The 22204-nt window shown below is 39.9% G+C and overlaps 1 protein-coding gene across 2 annotated transcripts in view; it reads left to right on the forward strand.

The window, feature by feature from the left end:
- The window catches only part of LOC127420854 (trafficking protein particle complex subunit 9-like), a 267206-nt gene that overhangs the window by 3439 nt on the left and 241563 nt on the right, over positions 1 to 22204 (forward strand). Inside the window, exons 3-8 of one of the 2 annotated variants that reach the window (XM_051663428.1) lie at positions 4196 to 4341; positions 5403 to 5528; positions 7832 to 7858; positions 12043 to 12164; positions 13632 to 13757; positions 14218 to 14434. In XM_051663428.1, the coding sequence (XP_051519388.1) occupies positions 4196 to 4341; positions 5403 to 5528; positions 7832 to 7858; positions 12043 to 12164; positions 13632 to 13757; positions 14218 to 14434 (764 nt within the window). The remainder of the gene's footprint in view (positions 1 to 4195; positions 4342 to 5402; positions 5529 to 7831; positions 7859 to 12042; positions 12165 to 13631; positions 13758 to 14217; positions 14435 to 22204) is intronic. The other variant, XM_051663429.1, reaches the window with a different exon arrangement.

Raw genomic sequence — 22204 nt, forward strand, 5'->3', positions numbered from 1 at the left:
TCGACCGATAAAGTATCGGTATGCCGATACCCAGGGAGCAAGTTGTCAGAAAAATCTTAAAAAGAAAATTCATGGAACATGTGATTTGTCAACTACCCAAGTATTGGATGTACAATTTCAGAAGTCCCACTACATACCGGTAATCGGTTTTGCTTATAAAATGAACCGTGCATGATTTTCTACCCTGTTTCATGATTTTTGCTTTTCATTGTTGTTGGTTTTTTTTCCACCATTTTCTTGCTTTACCTTGTTTTATTTGTCTTTCTTCTTTTCTTTCATACTGTCCTGTGAGTTTATTATTGGGTGTGAAAAGGTGAGCCGATAGTTCTGTCTCCTGCTTAGTTCATTCTTACCTGATCAGCCTCACCCTCTCCCCTTCAGTGGTGGGACCTCAATGTTCTTGTGCCTCAGTTTAGAGTAGAAAGGTCAAACTCATCTGTATGTTTTTGGGATGGTAGTCAATGCATTATAGGAGGGTTAAAAGTATGACTTTACAGTAATATGACAACTTTGCCATCCGTGTATAAGCTTGGTGTCCTTGTGTAATTTTTTTCAATGGTAAAATACTTTTACCGAGTTGAATGTGCAGACTCGACTACAAGTAAGCCATTTGTAGGGTGACTTCGCGAAGAGCGTGAACAACACATTACCAAAGACAAGAGTGTTCAAATTGGTGGTGCAAATTACACACTTCAGCTTTAAGGTGAGAATATAAAGAGGCCCTATGCTAACTTAGTGCTGTTTGAGGACTTTTGGACAAGATTGACGGGGTCTGGTGCCTGACGGGGTCAAGTGTTTGATCAAGTATAAACCCTTCTGTCTCTCTACCTCTTTCTCCATATCTCCATCCGTATTAAGTACTGAAGTGCATGTATGTCATAGAGTGGTTCATGAGTGGCTGCTCGCAAAGCTTTTCAGCTCATTTCATCTATAGTGATGGCATGAATTTGAATATGGCATCCATGCACTTCAAATGGTTTTATTAGTTTTGTTCCTTTGGTTTAACAGGAAGTTTCTTCGTCATGTGCTGTAAGATAATTGGAGGATATCTGACCTGTGTTCTGACCTTTTAAATTGGTCAGTTGAAGATCCAAACATTTATTTTTCAGACTAAAAGGTCTAGGTCGAGATATGAGTCATGATCTTCTAATATCATTAAATGTTGGACGGTGTGAAGTTTAAGGACTTTTTTTTTTCTCCCCAATTTGGAATGCCCAATTCCCAATGCACTCCAAGTCCTTGTGGTGGCGTAGAGATTCGCCTCAATCCGGGTGGCGGAGGACGAATCTCAGTTGCCTCCGCATCTGAGACCGTCAATCTGTGCATCTTATCACGTGGCTTGTTGAGCGCGTTACCGCGGAGACGTAGCGCGTGTGGAGGCCCACGCTATTCTCCGTGGCATCCTCGCACAACTCACCACGTGCCCCACAGAGATCGAGAACCACGTTATAGTGACCATGAGGAGGTTACCCCATGTGACTCTACCCTCCCTAGCAACCGGGCCAATTTGGTTGCTTAGGAGACCCGACTGGAGTCACTCAGCACGCCCAGGGGTGGTAGTCAGCGTCAATACTCGCTGAGCTACCCAGGCCCCTGCTATCAATGACTTTTAATACTAGATATGATTTATGTCAGCAGATCAGCATGATTTATTTTACTAACATTCTTTATAATTTAACACCGCCTACATCCAATTAGCCCTGGTGAGCACATTTTCCATGCACATATAAGAAGTGTGTAACTGTCATAAGCTATGTTTCCATCCAAGGTGTGATTTAAATTTATGCGAAAAACCTTAAAATCGCAAAAACAATGTTCGAATAAAGCCGCGTTTCCATCCCTGTGATCAAATAAACTATCAGCACTTCCGGAGAAATTGTAGCCACTGTGACTCTTTTGTTTATAAAATACTCACAGTTTAGAACACGCAGACAAAACACTCTAAACAACTTGTCTGGGATGTCTGGGAGCAACGGTGTGTGCGTTCCTCCATCCTTTTACTTTACCGTGCGGATCTAGAAGATATTTTTTAAAAGTGTCAACAAACCTGCTCTGCGGCACAGATCAAGTTTGTATTCAACATTTTTCACAGCAAATTCTTTGCAGGCTTTGGACGTTCTAGACACTTTTATTTTAGGATGACCAGAGCAAAATTTCAGATGCGACGATTGGTCCGCTGGTAGTCCAGTTATGAACGAGCTATTCTGTCACATGACTTTTTTTTATGCACATCTTGTATTCCTAATAAATTTAATAGGATTTAATTTGGTAATTGTTTTTCCATCATAGTTTTCTTCTTATATAAAAAAAAAAAAATGATCCACCTCAAGCTAGCGTATGTTTTTATGTGCATTTTGGAGATTTTATTCACATGTTGGTGTTTCCATCCAGTAGTTTTTATGCAATATCCCAAAATGCGCATACAAAATAAGTGGATGGAAACCCAGCCATAGAAACATGCCTGTCGTAAGGACGCAATTAATGTGCAAAAGAGCATAAGACACAAATAGTCCTGATTTGTATTCTTCTAATGCATTGCATACAGCCCATTTACACTATCAAATTCTTATGAATGGCCTGTCTTCTTTTATATTGACGTTGCTTGACAGGGAATGGACTATATAATAGGCCGCAGATGGTGCAATAACCAGAGAATGCCTTAGACTTAGCGCAGACTTGCACGAAAATACCAAAACTTCATGGCCGTGCACACTGACTTTGCGCATATCCCATAGCGCTGCGCTTAAGTCGTAGCGGTCTTAAAATAGGGCCATAGATTTGAGTCTAAGTTGAAGTTAATTGATTTTTTATTCAAATAATAATGTCATATAGTTTACAAAAATAAATCTAAACAGAATTGAGTAGAAATAGAATAAAAAGTTTGGCTAATGCAATAGCTGATCATTTTTTTGTTATGAACGATATGTCGGATAACTGATATTCTTGCCTATTTTACAAATCTATACTGTTTTGTTTTGCTTAAAAAAACATTCATATTAGAGCTTGACATTAATCATTTTAATATAGAGTAAAAAAGGGGCATAAATGTTCATTAGAGAATATGCTTCTTGAACTGGAAAGAAAAAGGTCTAATATTCTCTACTTGCAATATCGGCCTAAACAACCCGATACTGCTAATAAAAAAAATAAAAAAAATCCAATATATCATGCAGCCCACGATAACGTAATTTTTGCTTAATTTTTACTCTTTTTAAAGGGATAGTTCACTCCAAAATGTAAATTCTCTCATCATTTACTCCCCCTCATGCCATCCCAAATGTGTATCAGTTTCTTTCTTCTGCAGAACACAAAGATTTTTAGAATAATATCTCAGCTCTGTAGGTCCATACAATGCAAGTGAATGGTGACCAGAACGTTTAAGCTCCAAAATGGATGTAAAGGCAGCATAAAAGTAATCTATAAAACTCCAGTGGTTAAATCCATGTCTTCTGAAGCGATATGATAGGTGTGAGTGAGAAAAAGATCAATATTGAAGTAATTTTTTAGAAGAAAGAGAAGAAAGTCATACACATCTGTGATAGCGTGGGTGAGTAAATGATGAGAGAATTTTCATTTTTGGGTGAACTATCCCTTTAAGATTTGGGAGGAAAAAATGAAAGCAATGAAATTACTCCTTTTTTAAAATTCGGTTTTCATGGGATCTCTTCTGTTTTGCTCTCACTTGGATAACACTTGGCCCTCTTGCACATTTGCTACTTACAGCGGTCCTTCCACCACAGTTATACCTCTCCTATGTTCATAATGCTAGGCGTAATTCTTTGTTTATGTTATGTTTTAGTGACCCTGTTTCCTTGAGATAGCCACTGTTGTTTTTTAACCTTCCATGAAAACCCTTCCAGTTTTGCCTGCGCTTTCCCTTTCCACTCCATGTATTCCTCCTCCTCTCCACACCTCCAGCTTTCCTCTCTCTGTCTGTAAAGGCTGGGCTATGACAGAAGAAAAAGCTTAATGCAAAACCACATCAGCATTTTTGTTCAATGTAATTAGAGCCAAAAATGAAAACATTGATTCACTGCTGTTAAAAATAACTTTCTTTAATTAAAATTTGGCTGACGTCACCTGCACTTGGCTGCGAGCGTGTCTTGCATTGATTAAAGACTGAGATCTGTGCGTAAGCAGTGAGTGTTTATCTGAATGTGAATGTCTGATCAAGACCACTGCTCCTCTTCCTCAGACACTATAAGAAACGCTGTCAGGGCCGCATGAGGAAGCACGTGGGAGATCTATGTTTGCAGGCGGGAATGTTACAGGATGCCCTCGTCCATTATCACATGGCTGTGGAGCTGCTGCGATCCGTCAATGACTTCCTCTGGCTTGGAGGTAAGACAACGATTGATAAATTGTCTAATTAAAGGGATAGTTTACCCAAAAATGAAAATTCTGTCATTGTTTGCTCGCCCTCATACAACACGTATGACTTTCTTTTTTTGTTCCGTGGAACACTTAAAAAGATATTTAGCAGAATGTTAGCCTCGGTCACCATTCATTTTCAATGTATGGGAAAAAAAAAGATGCAATGAAAGTGAATGGTGATAGAGGCTAACATTCTGCCTAACATTTAAAAAAAAAAAAAAAAATGTATCCCCTTTTCTCCCAATTTGAAATGGCCAATTTTGTATAATTTGTTTGTGTTGATTATTATAATCACATTTGAACTTTTTAAAAATATAAAAATTCTACATTCTATCAATTAATATAATTATAATTATTTTTTTATCTTCTTTTCTCCCAATTTGGAATGCCCAATTCCCACTACTTAGTAGGTCTCATGGTGGCGCTGTTACTCACCTCAATCCGGGTGGCGGAGGACAAGTCTCAGTTGCCTCTGCTTCTGAGACCGTCAATCCACTCATCTTATCACATGGCTCACTGTGCATGACACCGCGGAGACTCACAGCATGTGGAGGCTCATGCTACTCTCCGCGATCCACGCACAACTTACCACAACGCCCCATTTAGAGCGAGAACCACTAATTGCGACAACGAGGAGGTTACCCCATGTGACTCTGCCCTCCCTAGCAACCGGGCCAATTTGGTTGCTTAGGAGACCTGGCTGGAGTCACTCAGCACACCCTGGATTCGAACTCGTGACTCCAGGGGTGATAGTCAGCGTAAATACTCGCTGAGCTACCAGGCTCCCACCCACCTAACATCATCTTTAATGTTTCACAGAAGAAAAAAAGGCAAACTTGTTGTATGAGGGCGAGTAAACGATGACAGAACTTTCATTTTTGGGTGAACTGTCCCTTTAAGAATATCTTTGTTTTGACTTTCACCTCCATATATTTACCTCTAATTATTTTCCTAAGATCTCCTGCTGTCCTCACTTATAACACACCGTCATGAATAAGAAAAGGAAATGGGTTGTTTTTTTTCCTCAGCTGCTCTGGAGGGTTTGTGCTCTGCATCTGTCATCTTCCATTACCCAGGAGGCACAGCGGGGAAGAGTGGAGCCCGCAAACCCGGAATCTCGTCTGCCGCAGACGCAGGAAAGAGACACAGACCTGGTCAGTGTGATCAGACATGTCTATAGCTTCCTTAATTTTGTCTAATCAAACTGTTTCTCAACATCCGATAGAACTTAGTCCTTTTCGTCAGAATCTGGCTCCTGTGCTTGGTGTGAAAACTGTTTTCCAAACTGATGTACACATCAAGGAATTGTACTTGAGTGTTGTACACTGTGTGGACTTTGGTACGCAATTGGTATGAGAGCAATCTGGCCTCCTTGCCAAAAATTAGTGAATGAATGTGTATGAATGAAAAAAAATGAAGAGTGATTGTAAAGTCTGATTTACTGCTGTGCAGAATGTAGTGTTGCTTTGATTGGCTGTGTATGTCTAATGAAATGCCATTACAAGTGAATCGTCCCTTCTCCCCTCCATCAAAGTAGGCTAGTAAACATTCATTCTAAACCAGTCTTCTCTCTCTATTGTTATCTAGAACAGAGGAATGTGAGATCATTTTAGAACTCTAGAAGTTCTATTAGTTTTCAAGAGAGAGCTAAAATTGATCTTGCATCAGATTCTTTCAGAATTTGATAGTTATTAATTTGCTCTAATCACTGTTTGATTAATTTGCTCACTTTTGCATGTACCGTATGCTTCTTAATAAGTATACTACACATAGAAACTCCAAACATGTTCTAAATGGAAAACTAATTTAGTGTTTGTTAAAGCTTGGGCAATTTATACAGAACTGGGAGTGAATGATAGTGTGTTTTGTTGCTTGCATGGTTCAATCAAAAATGAGAATTCTCTTGTTTATGAATTTCTTTCTTTTGCTGAACACAAACTGATTTTTAGAAGAATATGTCAGCTCTGTCTGTCCAAACAATGCAAGTGAACGGGTACCAAAAAATTCTTATCCTCTTTTCTCCCAATTTGGAATCCCCAATTCCCACTACTTAGTAGGTCCTCGTGGTGGCGCGGTTACTCACCTCAATCTGGGTGGCGGAGGACAAGTCTCAGTTGCCTCCACTTCTGAGACCGTCAATCCGCGCATCTTATCACGTGGCTCGCTGTGCATGACACCGCGGAGACTCGCAGCATGTGGAGGCTCATGCTACTCTCCGCGATCCACGCACAACTTGCCACGTGCCCCCATTGAGAGCGAGAAACACTAATCGTGACCATGAGGAGGTTACCCCATGTGACTCTACCCTCCCTAGCAACCAGGCCAATTTGGTTGTTTAGGAGACCTGGCTGGAGTCACTCAGCACACCCTGGATTCAAACTTGCGACTCCAGGGGTGATAGTCAGCGTCAGTACTCTCTGAGCTACCCAGGCCTCCAGTTAATATTATTTCTTGAAATTGTATATAAAAAAAAAAAAAAAAATGGGATGAGCAGTTAATGTTTGAAATAATGTGTACAATTTGCAAGTAATAACATTGTTTACATTCATTTGTATAACAAGCGCTATAATTATACTGCCACTTTAAGAGTTTAAGGCACATCTCACAGACTCTCACGGGTGTTTCTGTTTATTTATTAACAAGAGAGAAGTCTCGTTTTTTTTTTAGCGCATCCGTGCTATTTGTTATTCAAATTAATATTTCTTTTTACTTTTTTAGCTGATTGTAAAGAACATAAAGTATGTTAAAAGACACATTATTCAACGAAAGTGGAGTGCGGGATCTCAACTTTGATAGGCACACATTACACTGAAGAAATCGTCCGTTTGAATCTCAAGCACTTTTCATCAAAACAAGGCGATTTTCCTGCTATTCCAGGACCTTGTGTGAACTCTGTAAACTGTAGAAAAAAAGTGCAGTATAGGGGTAAAATCAAGCGATAGAGAGATTATGATCTTTGATGGGTCATTTCATTTATGAAAACAATGTTTCAGATTTCGAAATATCGTTTTGCCTCGATATGTTTCGTCAGTTTTTTGGTTCGTGATGTTTCGAAATTCGATTTATCATACCATCCCTACTTGTATTGTATGGATATGGTCCTACAGAGCTGAAATATTCTTCTAAAAATTGTCATTTGTGTTCTGCAGAAGAAAGTCATATACAACTGGGATGGCATGATGTTTTCGTTTTTGCAGAACTATTCCTTTAATACCTTTTAAAAGCCATTATTTGGAAAGAGTCCATCGCTTTTAGGACCTGTTGCATGTCCGCTGAAAACACATCATCTCTATTTTACTTTTATCATAGTATATGGATATAAAAATAATAACAGATGATTTTGTGTGCTGTAGTCCTGCAATGCGCTTCTCTAACACTGCTTACAATGACCTGCAGCTTTTGCCAAAAAGTGAACCAGGTTCTGTCTCTCTCTCTCTGTTTATCTGTCTGTCTTCAGGCGCTCAGGAAGTTCTCATTGATCCAGGTACAGTAAAGCACTTGTAGATCTAGATATCGCTTTTAACACTGCCCATTTGTGCGCTTGTGTTGTAGTTTTAGTGATTCTTTTGTGCTTGCGCATGTCTGTGGGTGGCTTTTTCAGTGTATGATCTGATGGCAATGAAAATCTTTGTTAAATGAAAATCGATGTTCTTTGCAGGTGAAAAGCTTTCTTGCACTTTTAATGCAATCAATAGATGGATGCTAGTTTTAATATGTCTGATTCTACTTTTTCATTGTCTTATATTCAATTATTAGGCTAAATGACCGTTAAAGTGATTCATCAATCATTTTAATTGGATAGTACTCTATGTAAGTGATCAAATCAATGATTTTTGCAGATTTTACCCAGATTAGTCTTAACTCTACACTGTATTTCAAAAGGTCACGTAGATGTATATGCTTATATGTACCACCAGATGCCATTGTTGTGTGTTAGATCGATGGTAAGCCATAATTTCTGAGTTATGTGAGCATTGTTAGACGATCATTAATTAAGTGATTTCAGTTGGTGTAACAAGGTAAAAGCAGCAGTACTTTGGCAAAAGATGTCTAAAAAGTGCCATTTTACCACAACGCCCCATTTAGAGCGAGAACCACTAATTGCGACAACGAGGAGGTTACCCCATGTGACTCTGCCCTCCCTAGCAACCGGGCCAATTTGGTTGCTTAGGAGACCTGGCTGGAGTCACTCAGCACACCCTGGATTCGAACTCCTGACTCCAGGGGTGATAGTCAGCGTAAATACTCGCTGAGCTACCAGGCCTAAACTAAACCAGATTAAAAAGTGCCATTTTAAAGCTGCATTTATAGCATAAATGATTTAAACATTACACAGACACAGGACTACAACTGCTCTCAAATCCCTTTCTTTAAAAGCGACATAAATCAGCATTCATAATGCATTTAACATCCATAATTTCACATATTTCCAAATGATTTAATCTGTCAGAATTGGACTGAATCAAAATGTATTATTATTATTTTTATTTTATTTATTTGTTTTGGATTTTTCCCCTTTTTCACCCAATTTGGAATGCCCAATTCCCAGTGCGCTTTTAAGTCCTCGTGGTCACGTAGTGATTCGCCTCAATCCGGGTGGCGGAGGACGAATCCCAGTTGCCTCCGCATCTGAGACCATCAACTCGCGCATCTTATCACATGGCTTGTTGAGCGCGTTGCCACTGAGACATAGCGCGTGTGGAGGCTTCATGCCATCCACCGCGGCATCTGCGCACAACTCACCACGTGCCCCACCGAGAACGAACCACATTATAGCGACCATGAGGAGGTTACCCCATGTGACTCTATCCTCCCTAGCAACCGGGCCAATTTGGTTGCTTAGGAGACCTGGCTGGAGTCACTCAGCACACCCTGGGATTCGAACTAGTGAACTAGCGAACTCCAGGGGTGGTAGCCATCGTCTTTACCACTGAGCTACCCAGGCCCCTGTTATAATTATTAATGGTTAATATAAAAAAAATTCTTGACCATGCAGTGAAAGAAAAGTTGTTTCAGAGGTAGAAGAGATGGTTATAATATTTTGATGAAAGATTATGAAAACAAAAATTTTACCATTTATTATGGTAGTACACGCCTATTCAGTTTATTTAACGGAACTAAGGCGCGGCACATTTTCCACCTTAAATGTGCACCGCTTCCGGTTTAAGCAGCTTCCAGCTGTTTTAACAATACAAATATACTAAATTATGCTGCTTTATATTGCAGACTGTTTATGTATGTCATCATATTATGTCATTAGGGGTTCAGGCAAGAAGTAATTTCTGATTTAATTTCCGTCATGAACATTTTTCCACCGTATTGGATTTTTCTGCAAAACCTAATAGTCCTAGACAGTTCGCCCGATTGGAACAAAACCAGTGCAGAAAGATTCCCAATATTAATAGTTATCAATATTTGTAATAATATTTTTTTAATCAACATCGCAATGGCACGGCAAAACGTTACAACCACACCAACTTCTACCTAAATGGTTATAACTCTTGAATGGAATGTGATATTTTTACAAAAATCAGTCTGAGGACACACAAAAAACTGTGACTTTACCACTTGATAGTGCTATACAAACGACCAACCTAAAAATAGCTATAACTGTAGGACTGTTGGTATGATCAACTTGAAATTTTGCAGGCAGTTTTGCATTCATTCACTTTGTCTAGGGTGGCATTGAGGTCTGCAAGTACAGTCGCATATCTTGAAAAACATGGCAGTCATTGACCAATCGACTTTCAGTAGCTATTAGACAAGGTTAACAAAGGCCAATCGGAATGAAACGTGGTGGGGCTATTTGACTCTTGTCCTCCGGGGTCTGTGCAAAAGAAATTAAAATAAGAGGAAAAAAAAAAGGCCACCGGGAGACACTTATGTTTACATGAGTGTAAATGGTTGTGTATGGTCAGCAGTGTTTAATACAGACACACAATATTCATATAATTTGATAGATTTTGATACATTTGATTCCAAACAACTTTGCCTCAAGAATGATCAATCAATAAATATGAGATTACAGTATTTTAAAAACGTATTTCTGCAAACTAGTCCTAGGATTTTTACACCATCTCAGCAAAACTGAAGAATGTGGATAGGGTTAATTAAATTTCATGTTGTCTTCATTTCATATCTAGAGCATGTAACTGTGTTTCAGCCAGCTGGAAACATGGACCTTTATGACTGTCAAGAGTCTTTAACTACAGAGATTGTATGTCAGTGTTACAGTGTTAAGACTTGTGTGCAAAGAAGTGCTACAACAGCATGCAGAGAACAGGATTTCCTTCTTTCCATTCTTCATTCTTTTTTTCCATCCTATCTTTTTCCTTCCTACCTTCCTTATGTTTTTTCCTTCCATCCTTGGTTTCTTCCTTCCTTGCTTGCTTGCCTGCTTGCTTGCCTGCTTGCTTGCTTGCTTGCTTCCTTCCTTCCTTGCCTCTTCCTTGCTTCCTTCCTTCCTTCCTTGCCTCTTCCTTGCTTCCTTCTTTCCTTGCTTCTTTCCTTCCTTGCTTCTTTCCTTCCTTGCCTCTTCCTTCCTTGCTTCTTTCCTTCCTTGCCTCTTTCTTCCTTGCCTCCTTCCTTGCTTCCTTCTTTCCTTGCCTCCTTCCTTGCTACCTTCTTTCCTTGCCTCCTTCCTTGCTACCTTCTTTCCTTGCCTCCTTCCTTGCTTCCTTCTTTCCTTGCCTCCTTCCTTGCATCCTTCTTTCCTTGCCTCTTCCTTGCTTCTTTCCTTCCTTGCCTCCTTCCTTCCTTGCCTCCTTCCTTCCTTGCCCCATTCCTTCCTTGCCTCATCCTTGCTTCCTTCCTTCCTTGCTTGCTTCCTATCTTTTTCCTTCGGGCAATCTTTTTCTTTCCTTCCTTCATTTCTTCCTTTTTTCCTCCTTCCTTGCCTCTTCCTTTTTTCCTCCTTCCTTGCCTCTTCCTTTTTTCCTCCTTCCTTGCCTCTTCCTTCCTTCCTTCCTTCCTTGCCTCTTCCTTGCTTCCTTCCTTTCTTGCCTCTTCCTTGCTTCCTTCCTTGCCCCATTCCTTCCTTGCTTGCTTCCTATCTTTTTCCTTCGGGCAATCTTTTTCTTTCCTTCCTTCATTTCTTCCTTTTTTCCTCCTTCCTTGCCTCTTCCTTGCTTCCTTCCTTCCTTGCCTCTTCCTTGCTTCCTTCCTTGCCTCCTTGCTTCCTATCTTTTTCCTTCGGGCAATCTTTTTCTTTCCTTCCTTCATTTCTTCCTTTTTTCCTCCTTCCTTGCCTCTTCCTTGCTTCCTTCCTTCCTTGCCTCTTCCTTGCTTCCTTCCTTGCCTCCTTCCTTCCTTGCATCTTTCCTTGCCTCCTTCCTTCCTTTCTTGCCTCTTCCTTGCCCCATTCCTTCCTTGCCCCATTCCTTCCTTGCTTGCTTCCTATCTTTTTCCTTCAGGCAATCTTTTTCTTTCCTTCCTTCATTTCTTCCTTTTTTCCTTCTTTCCTTCCTTAATTTTTTCCTTTTTTCCTTCCTATCTTTTTCTTATTCATCCTTTTTCTTCTTTTCCATCTTTTCCTTCCTTCTGTCATTGCTATTTTTTTCCTTCCTATAGTTTTCTTTCCTTTTTTGCTTCCTTAACCTTAACAAACTCAGTTCATCATTGTCCAGTTACCACTCTTCTTTCTTTCTCCTCTTCCTGCTTCCTGTCCAGGTGCTCTGACGACCAGTGGGATCAGTGCAGACACAAGTACTGAGATCGGACGAGCCAAAAACTGCTTGAGTCAGGAGGATATCATTGAGAAATACAAGGAGGCCATCTCATACTATAGCAAGGTAACTATGACACAGAAATATGGGAGTTTGATCTGCTGTGGTTCTTTTGACTGTAAAATAACATAACAATTCTAACTTTAAATAGCATTATAACAGTAACCGCTCTGTTGAGATGTCCTCTGCAGGGCAGGACAAATTTTGTTTTTTTAGAAAGCTCTGTCCATGTTGCCTCTGTGGCATATAATGCCCCACTGGGAAAAACATGCTTACCTGAATCACTGCAGTGAATCATCCTCAACATTTAAAGGTGTGATACAGTGTATTTGCCTTTTCAGCAAGCATATGCTTTTCCAAAACCAGAATAATTGATAATTAAAATAAAAATTCTGAGTATGACTTTTGATTCAGAATTATTATTCAAACATATTTAAAAATGTTTTAACCTTATCTGGATATTTTATAAAAGCAATAAACCATTAAAGTCCATTTGTTACAGTGATTTACCATAGTTAAAGGAGTCTTATGCACCCATTGCTTTCTGTCATTCCTAACAACATCTCTTAACAGTAGTAAAAACACTTTGACACACAGCCTCTCGTGGCTTATTACTTTATTAAAAACTTTTCTTCATTATTAATAATGCTCCAGAACTCGCCCTGAGCCCCCAGAGATAGTCTAAAAGCACAACCATGATTTATGTGTGAGTCGAAGCGTTTGACTCCAGAATTGTGAATGGAGCTGCTCATTCAGTGTCTCTTTGTTTCACTGATTTCCAACAGCTCATTTCTGCCACATCAGCTGTCAGTTCTGCCAGTAGCCACCAGGGGTCATTATGACCTCATAAGTTTACAGATTTGAATAGTGCAGCGCTTGGCCACTGTGTCCAGTGCTGAGCTTTGATTTTCAAATATGTTGACATATCAAGATTAGAGGGGCATTTCTGCACAAGAAAGATGGATCTGTTATGTCCTATTTTGTTTCTTCATATATTACAGGTGTGCTCCAATATTTGCACTTTATAACACGTTGTTCTCTGAGGTCAAATTTCACAATAAAACCTGTGAATCACCTTAAATACGTATAGCAATATGATCAAAATGTCTATTATGTTTTTGCATTAGTGCATTAGGCAGATGCTTCAAGGTTTAGTGCATCAGTATGTGTGCCCCTGGGAATTAAACCCATGACTGTGGCATTGCTAGTGCCATGCTATACCAGCTGAACTATGGGAATGGTTAATTTAAAACTACATTAACCAGTATTGAGTGTTTTTAGGCTCATACCTTGATTATAACTGTCCGTTTATGTATAGATAAAAAGAGATTGTTGATATCGTGCTGGTTTTGTTACCCATGTACTGTAGCTATACAAGACATAAACTGTTCTGCATACAAAATGCTTACAATTCCTTTTTTTTTCAAATTTTACTATATTTATTCAGTTATTACACTTATATATACAGTATAACTTTATATAGATTGCATAAACTTCTATGTTAACTAAAATGTCTTTATGTCTGTCTCTCAGTATAAGAGTGCTGGAGTGATTGAGCTGGAAGCCTGCATTAAGGCTGTCAGAGTTTTAGCCATTCAGAAGCGAGCCATGGAGGCGTCAGAGTTCCTGCAGAATGCTGTTTACATCAACTTGGGCCAGGTGAGCGCTTGCATCCTTCAAACACTTGGATCAGCCTTGCACTAGTTTAGCAGACACAAAGTGATATATAATGCACTTATTGCAGGGTCAGTCCCTCTAGAGCAACGTGAGTGTTAAGTGCTATGATCAAGAACACACTGATGATAGTAAATGGCTCATCCCTTGCAGGATTTGAACCTATTTCAACTCGGCAAACCCATGCTGAACACCACGGAAATCGCAGCAGAATTGCAATAATTGTCATTAACAGTTCAACACATCCGCTGGTTTATAAGACATTGATGCTTTGAGCTACCAATAAGAATGTATTATTCTCAGCTCAATATAATGCATCCCTGTTTTGGAGAATTCTGCAGATTTGACCCCACTCTAATTTTAAAAAGAATTGTTGACTTTGTTTTTAAATTCAAAGCAGCTATTTAAGCTTGTCCATTAGGAATGTTTTTTCATCTGTGATCAGCTTTCAGAGGAGGAGAAGATCCAGCGTTACAGCGTTCTCTCAGAGCTCTACGAGCTCATTGGCTTTCACCGTAAATCTGCGTTTTTCAAACGTGTTGCTGCCATGCAGTGTGTCGCCCCCACCATCCCTGAGCCGGGTTGGAAGGCCTGTTACAAACTCCTGCTGGAGACCCTGCCGGGATACAGCCTCTCTCTCGACCCTAAAGACTTCAGCAAAGGTAACACACACATATGAGTTATCTTGAATATAAGCACTTAGCACTTAGTCCTGGTTAGCCTGACTTTTGACTATCGGGATAATGTCTGGTCTGCATTGCAGCTTTTTTTCTGGCTAAAAAGGGTCAGTTTCAAAATTCAGACACATTCTTTACTTCTATGTCCTCAATTAAAGACAATGAACAAACAAGTAATGATGCAAGTCTGGAGGAGAAATACGCCTTGCATACATTATGGTACGAGTGATGTACGTGCGTCTTTTATTTAATAAATGGCAATGACATCATTCCCCCTCTCTTGTCGTTTACCCTTCTAATCATGTTAATGCCTTTGTTTTTTGTTTCATTAATATTAATGCATGATTAATTAATGTTTCTTTCAGTGCCGTCTTTTGCAAAACAATAGCAGAATATGAATCTGGACCGGAATTGATCAGATTTCAGTAATTCACTCTGACTGTTCAATGGACTTTGGTTTATCTGTAATCTAACCAGGTGGCGTAGAAGTAACCTTGTCCTCTTTGTATGCTTACAGAAAAGTGTTGTGTTTTCAAGGGCTCTTCTCAGGGGTGATATATATTCTATCAGCTCTTTGTGTTGGAAAACAGTGTAGAGAAAACATCTGACCCTGAGCGGTGATGTCAGACTCCGAGGTGCGTCGCTTAAGGGTCCTTAACCATATTCTGTTTAATATAAAAGGCTCTCAACCTTCTGCCCAACTGTCACACACACACACACACTTGCATGGCATGATAAAGACGTTTAGCTTTAGAGACAGCCTGGGGGTCTGTCTATATCTTTCAGAATCCTAATTCAGAAATAGTGTGTGTGTGTGTGTGGCAAAATGTGTGTGTGTAACTGAAATTGGCTAGAGAAAAGCATTACCATTCTTTAAAGACAACCTAATACAGCATTCGTAATGCATTTAACTTTTATAATGTGACCTGTTTCTGAGGAAGATTTTAAGTTGTGATAGTGCAAGCATAACTATTACTATTGCTTATACGTAGGGTTATGCATTTGAACAATCCTACAGCCCTAAATTTAGGGGTGTAACTCCATGTCCCAAACAATGAAACTGGTCTGCATTTGTGCTCCAGACATGAACAGTACCTCAAATCGTTGCCTCCGGGTGGCGGAGGACGAATCCCAGTTGCCTCCGCGTCTGAGACCGTCAACCCACGCATCTTATCACGTGGCTTGTTGAGCGCGTTGCCATGGAGACATAGTGCGTGTGGAGGCTTCACGCAATCCACCACGGCAACTACGCTCAACTCACCGCACGTCCAACCGAGAACGAACCACATTATAGTGATCACGAGGTGGTTACCCCATGTGACTCTACCATCCCTAGCAACCGGGCCAATTTGGTTGCTTAGGAGACCTGGCTGGAGTCACTCAGCACGCCCTGGAATTCGAACTAGCGAACTCCAGGAGTAATAATCATGTGCCTTGTTGTGGAGAGGTTTGCTATAGCTTTTTTATGCAATTAGATTTACAATTATTACCTGGCGAATGATAAAACTGGCCAAAAATCACTTTGATTTTCATTGAAGACTTGGGGGTGAGCCCAGAACACCATTGCAACTACACAGCAACACTCTAAAAGCCATGCAGAACATGTTAGGGGCTGTTCAGTCTGTATAAAACATTTTGAGTGTACAGTAGTGTCAGAAAAGTGCTATATAAGTGTAACAGTTCATTCGTTCAGTCAGTCAGTCGAACAGAACGCAGGTGTCTTGAGAGGCATTTTTAACAGTTCTTTTTAACTTGAAACAGCATCTAAACGATGCTGAAAAAACAACGAGACCTGGCACAACGGTCGAAGATGTCCAACTAGCGCATGTTTGTAAAGAAAAGCAATTGAAAAAGAGCAGGAAAGAGCCCCTTAGGAAATGCCCTGACAACCATCTAAAACACCCAAACATTATGTTTTGAACGGGAAAGCACCACTCTTGTTTTCATCAGAAAATGTCAATCTTTTTTTTTTAATATTATTTATCCCTTCCTGCATGGCCTTGATTGCATCAGCAGAAAAACAAAAAACGTTACAGAGGTGGAAAAACTAGTTATTACATTGTATTTTTGTATATAATTTAAATGTTATATTGTATTCAAAACAACATTATATTCGAATGTATATAAGTGAAATATTATGATGCATTTCTTTCTAATAACATGCACCGATGAATCATGTGCAATAAGACTTGATACATTAAGAAAGTAAAATAAAGTTGCCTTTAAACATGATGTATGAAGATTATCTAAATATAGACAATAATAAAGCTTTCACATTTTTCAACTAAAGTAGAACATTGATTTCTGCTTATATTGGTTTTCTATGTTTACTTTAAGCAACGCATTTTATTTCGGTCAGAAATGACCGCCCCTGCAGACAGGGCCATTGAGACCCTGTGTGTCAGCTGAACCTGGAGGTGACCCTGGGCTTATGAACTCTTTAACTGAAAGAGTGAAGAGGGCTTAGGTCAATAGAGACACCCAAGACCACCAAGAGAGAAGAGAAAATGGGTTTTTAATTGGCCTGGGAGCTCGCTAGCTCAACTCTCAATTATACCAAGAGAACGAAGTACTAGAGAGAGAATATGTCATCATCCGCTGATTGATTGGGTTTAGCCTGGCCATAGTGTTTAGGGATTCAGAGTCCAGTTAGCACACAGAGCCTGAACGCAGAACCACAGCAGACCCTTGAGTAATGTAAACCAGTTCCCAGAAACTCCGAACGGCCCATTCGCAACAGCCGTTATGAGCCCTAAACTATGGCATGTGATATTTTGATTGGTCTCTCGTTATAGAGGGAATGAAGTGGCTTTTTTTTAGTAGTTGGCAGCTACATGGGGAGCAGGTGTTTGTGAAAATGGGTGTTAATAGATGTAAATATGAAAGTTAAAGTGGAGATTTAGAGTAAAAATGGACTTAAATATTGATCTGTTTCTCACCCACATCTATTATATTGCTTCTGAAGACATGGATTAAACCACTGGAGTCTTATGGATTACTTTCATGTTTCCTTTATGTGATTTTTGGAGCTACAAAGGCCTGATCACCATTCACTTGCATTGTATGGACCTACAGGGCTGAGAGATTCTTCTAAAAATCTTTGTTTGTGTTCTGCGGAAGAAAGTCAAGCACATCTGTGATGGCATGAGGGTGAGTAAATGATGAGAGAATTTTCATTTTTGGGTGAACTAACCCCTTAAATGGACAGGCCTTTCTAAAAGTGAACCATCACAGACTCAAACTCTAGGACTACTACTAAACTATTCCTCTTCTTTATTGCAAGGGGTTGTGGCCACTATTAGCCCAAAGAGCAAACCTGTAATAGTACACCATCCAGGCACCTTTGGCATACTGTTTTCAATGTACTACGTTTTAGTACACCAAATCATACCTCGTTCACTATTTAGGATGGATCGCATATGAATTGGAATGAAGCCAAAATTAAGTTACTTTTTACAAACAAATACTTTGTGGCGACACTTACGATTTTTTTTTGCACCCCAGAAAAGAACTGCTTTCCATGGGCGCTTTGTTCCCATTGAGTTGAAAATGCCCCAAATTTGCTGTTTGTGGAGTTGAAACACCCCATTTCCGAAAGATTATTGGAGATTTGGGCTTCTTTATATTTCCATTAGGATCGGTGAATCAGGAGAAACTCAGTATTTGACGTAAATTATGCTATTTGATGGATCACCTTCATTGCTATCACATCTGCTCCATTAATACCCATTTGTCCCACGGCTGCTGTTGGCAGATTTGGACTTTTTACGAATGAATCGTACAAACTCGATTCAAGGTGTTTTTGACTGGACAGAAATGATTCCATTTATGATCTAATGATGACATCATAACACATCGTAAGATTAAACGGGGAGAATGGCAACCCCGTCTCCTCCACTTCATTGCGCACTGGCTGTTTGTGAAAGGATTTACTAGTTCTTTTTTTTTTTTTTATCCCCTGTTCTTCCCAATTTGGATTGCCTAATTCCCACTACTTACTAGGTCCTCGTGGTGGTCCGGTTACTCACCTCAATCCGGGTGGCGGAGGACAAGTCTCAGTTGCCTCCGCCTCTGAGACAGTCAGTCCGCGCATCTTATGTGGTTTGTTGTGCATGACACCGCAGAGACTCCCAGCATGTGGAGGCTCATGCTATTCTCCGCGATCCACACACAACTTACGACGCGCCCCATTGAAAGCGAGAACCACTAATCGCGACCACGAGGAGGTTACCCCATGTGACTCTACCCTCCCTAGCAACCGGGCCAATTTGGTTGCTTAGGAGACCTGGCTGGAGTCACTCAGCACACCCTGGATTCGAACTCGCGACTACAGAGGTGGTGGTCAACGATACAGAAATCCCTTTATAAAATTATTATTAACAGTAACAAGCAGTTTAATATTATATAATGCTCAATATATTATTAAAACTGCAGTGCTGCTCCTATCAGCCTTTAAAAATATGCTGCTCTCTGTAGAACCTGAAAGCACGGTTGCCTGCTATGTGACATCACAGTAATTTAATCTATGCTGGATTTAATGGAATTATGGAATCCAGGGTGTGCTGAGTCACAGTCGTTTTTCAGGTGACCCTCTGCCAGCACTGTTCTGCTTTCATGCCCATCTTCTGGATCGCCTGCTTCTGGGTTGGCGATACAGAGGGACAGAGCGAGTGTGATTCAAGTGAAGAGTGTATGTACGCTGACAGAGAGTCACAGGTTGATAGTTTAGCAACCTCTATCTCCTTTCTAATGCAAATGGAATTTATACACACCCCTAAAAACTCCTCACATGCACAGAGAGAAAAAAAGTGAGTGTGTGTGTATGCATAGATAGTATGAGAGGGTCAAGAAAGAGTAGGTTAAAGGGATAGTTCACCCCAAAATGAAAATTCAGTCATTTATTTACCCTCATGTTGTTCTAAAGCCCATATGACTTTCTTCTGCGGAACACAAAAGGAGATGTTAGGCTTAGTGATAGGCTGAGTCACCATTCACTCTCATTGTATGGGCAAAAGATGCAATGAAGTTGAATGGTGACTGAGGACACCACTACTAGGTAAGTCGGTCTGTACAGTGTTTCCTTGTTTGTGCTGTGTGCTTGTGGATGGTTACCTCCTGTTTTTGCATATAAGAAGCATTCAACAGGAGAAAAGCTGCTGTTTGTAATTTTTTCTTTACAGACACACTTTCTCCTCAAAGCTTAGCTTGGATTTGCATGAATTGGGTGTAAGGTGACTGTAAAATTGACGGATGAGAATGAATTGGTTGTATGAGCGGCAGAACTGTGTGAAGTGATAAATCCACACAATCATTTCAGAATGACATCCACGTTCTTCAAGAGCAGCACGGATCAGCTTCAACTCTCTCACCTACTCATTCTCTCTCCCTCTAATTCTTTCTCTCCTTTGACAGTTGTGCGAGTAGCCTGATGGATGAGTTTTGTAACTCAGCCGTTGAATGATGTAATTTAGGATTGTAAATTGTATGACGCCTCACTGACATTTCTGACCACAGAAAGATGGTGTTTGTACACACAAAACAAGACTGAGTTTGGCCTTTCTGTCACATTATGTTTGATCATTTAAAGTGGACATTACCAGGAAAAACATTTGTTTGATTTACTATGCATAACCCAACATTTACAAAGCAACTGAACCTAAGCTCGAAAAACTGCTTGTCAAGAAATCAGGGATGTTGATTATGGTTGTCGTTATGATGTTACAACTATGAGCACTTTAACACATAATAACCGACCTTTGCATGCTAACACCTTTTTAGTATTCATAAGGCAGTCCTGATGAACCATGGTGTGAACTCTGACCTGTAAGTTTATGCAAAGGTTACATCATTTACATATAGATGTCTTAAAGGTACAGTAACAAAAACAGCCTGCGTAAGGGTCAGAGAGAGGGTTAATAGTGGTTGTGTAAAACTAATTTATGACTCTTTTTTTTTTTTGTTATTCAACATTATTAGTGTACTTCAGGGAAAATGGATGTTACAAAAGTGTTGAATATATATAAGGAATAATGTGATGACCATCTGACACAAAATAATCCCTTACGGATGCGGAACAGATGGGTCTTTTATCACCCTGAAGGGGTTTATTTTGCCACAATCAGGGACGTGCACAGACATTTTGGGGCGCAGGAGCTCAAGTGGGGGAAAAAAGGGCACTTCTCATAATTATTTATTTAAAAAAAAAAAAATTTTTTTTTAAACAAAATGTTAAATATATTAACACAACTCTGACTTCCTTACCAATTTATTTTCATACTCAACAGATTTCTACAAAATAATCAGTTCACACAGAGACCATGGTCTTCTTTAGCATTCACCTCAGGACATGGTCACGACGTCTCTGGAACGTCAGCCAAGATACTTAAAAATGGAACTTTACCAAGACGTTGTCACAACGTTGTCAGAGTCATGTCACGCTGACGAAAGGGCGACTAACTGTTGACGTCGTCAGAACGTACTGTGTTTGCTGGGATAAAATATACCTTGTTTCTTAAAATTAGAGGAAGAATTGACTTGAGCATGCTAAACTCACATGACATGATCAAGCAATTGTCCTTCTTCATTATGAAAAGCCCTTACAGGTGCAGCCGAAGATGTTCAGGTGTTCTTTCGATGTTTGACGCATCCTCCACATCCATGATGATTAATAGCAGTTGCCGCAGATCTACCGCTGCCGTTCAATGCGTGATTATCTGTATATTTAAACATAACATTTCAGGGGAAAAGACTCTTGATGCAAGTCATTAATTGGGGAAGTTCTGTGGTGATATGCTTTAGTTATTTTGTTTATCCTATTCACCTGAAGTGCCTTGTCAAATGTATGCAAATTAGCGCATTTTAATTAGTTAACGCCTAATTTGCATATCAATGTGGCGATTGTGATGACGTTATTAGACACCAATTTTACTGTATTCACCTGTAGTGTCTCCATTAAGTACAGTACATTAGCCTGTATGGCCATGATATATTGCCTTAGCTAAACTTTAGCTAACTTAGCTAGTAGCTCATGAGTCATGCATGTTAGCAAGACACAAGTTAACTATATTTGTCTTTTGGCTAATTAGCTGTAAAGTTGAGGCATTGGTAGCTGGTAGATGGAGTCTTTTGTCCATCACCACTCACCTCCACACAAGCCAAGAAAAACACAACTGGGATAGAAGCTGGGAGGGGCTGCTGCCAGCCTGTCTGCCTGTCTGTGTGTCTGATGTGCCGATGTGTGCCGCACTGCTGTGCGGAGATGTGGAGGGAGGGCGGGAGGGCGGGCATCGGAACTCGACAAAGTCTCATCTCCCGACCGGATATTTTAATTTTTTTATTCAATAAATATATTTGTTTGACAGGGAAGCTGTGCGCAAACAGGAATATATATATATATATATATATATATATATATATATATATATATATATATATATTCATTTATTAAAAAATAAAAATAAAAGCACCCCAGAAAAAAAGGGCACTTTCTCTCGAGGAAGAAAAAGGGCAGGTGCTCAAGCCCCCTTTGATGTCTGTGTGCACGTGCCTGGCCACAATGACCGGCTGATTGTAAATTCGAACTCACGACTCCAGGGGTGGTAGTCAGCGTCAATACTCGCTGAGCTACCCATTCCCCCATTAACTTCCTTTTAACTTTCTGTTTCCCCCTTTAAACTGTATTTTTTTTCAATAGTCCACAAAGGGGGATATAATATAATATGTATTAGAGGAAAAACTTTTGTATTTGTTTGTGTG

The sequence above is a fragment of the Myxocyprinus asiaticus genome, chromosome 30, assembly GCF_019703515.2.
Source record: "Myxocyprinus asiaticus isolate MX2 ecotype Aquarium Trade chromosome 30, UBuf_Myxa_2, whole genome shotgun sequence".
In the NCBI taxonomy this organism is placed as follows: Eukaryota; Metazoa; Chordata; class Actinopteri; order Cypriniformes; family Catostomidae; genus Myxocyprinus; species Myxocyprinus asiaticus.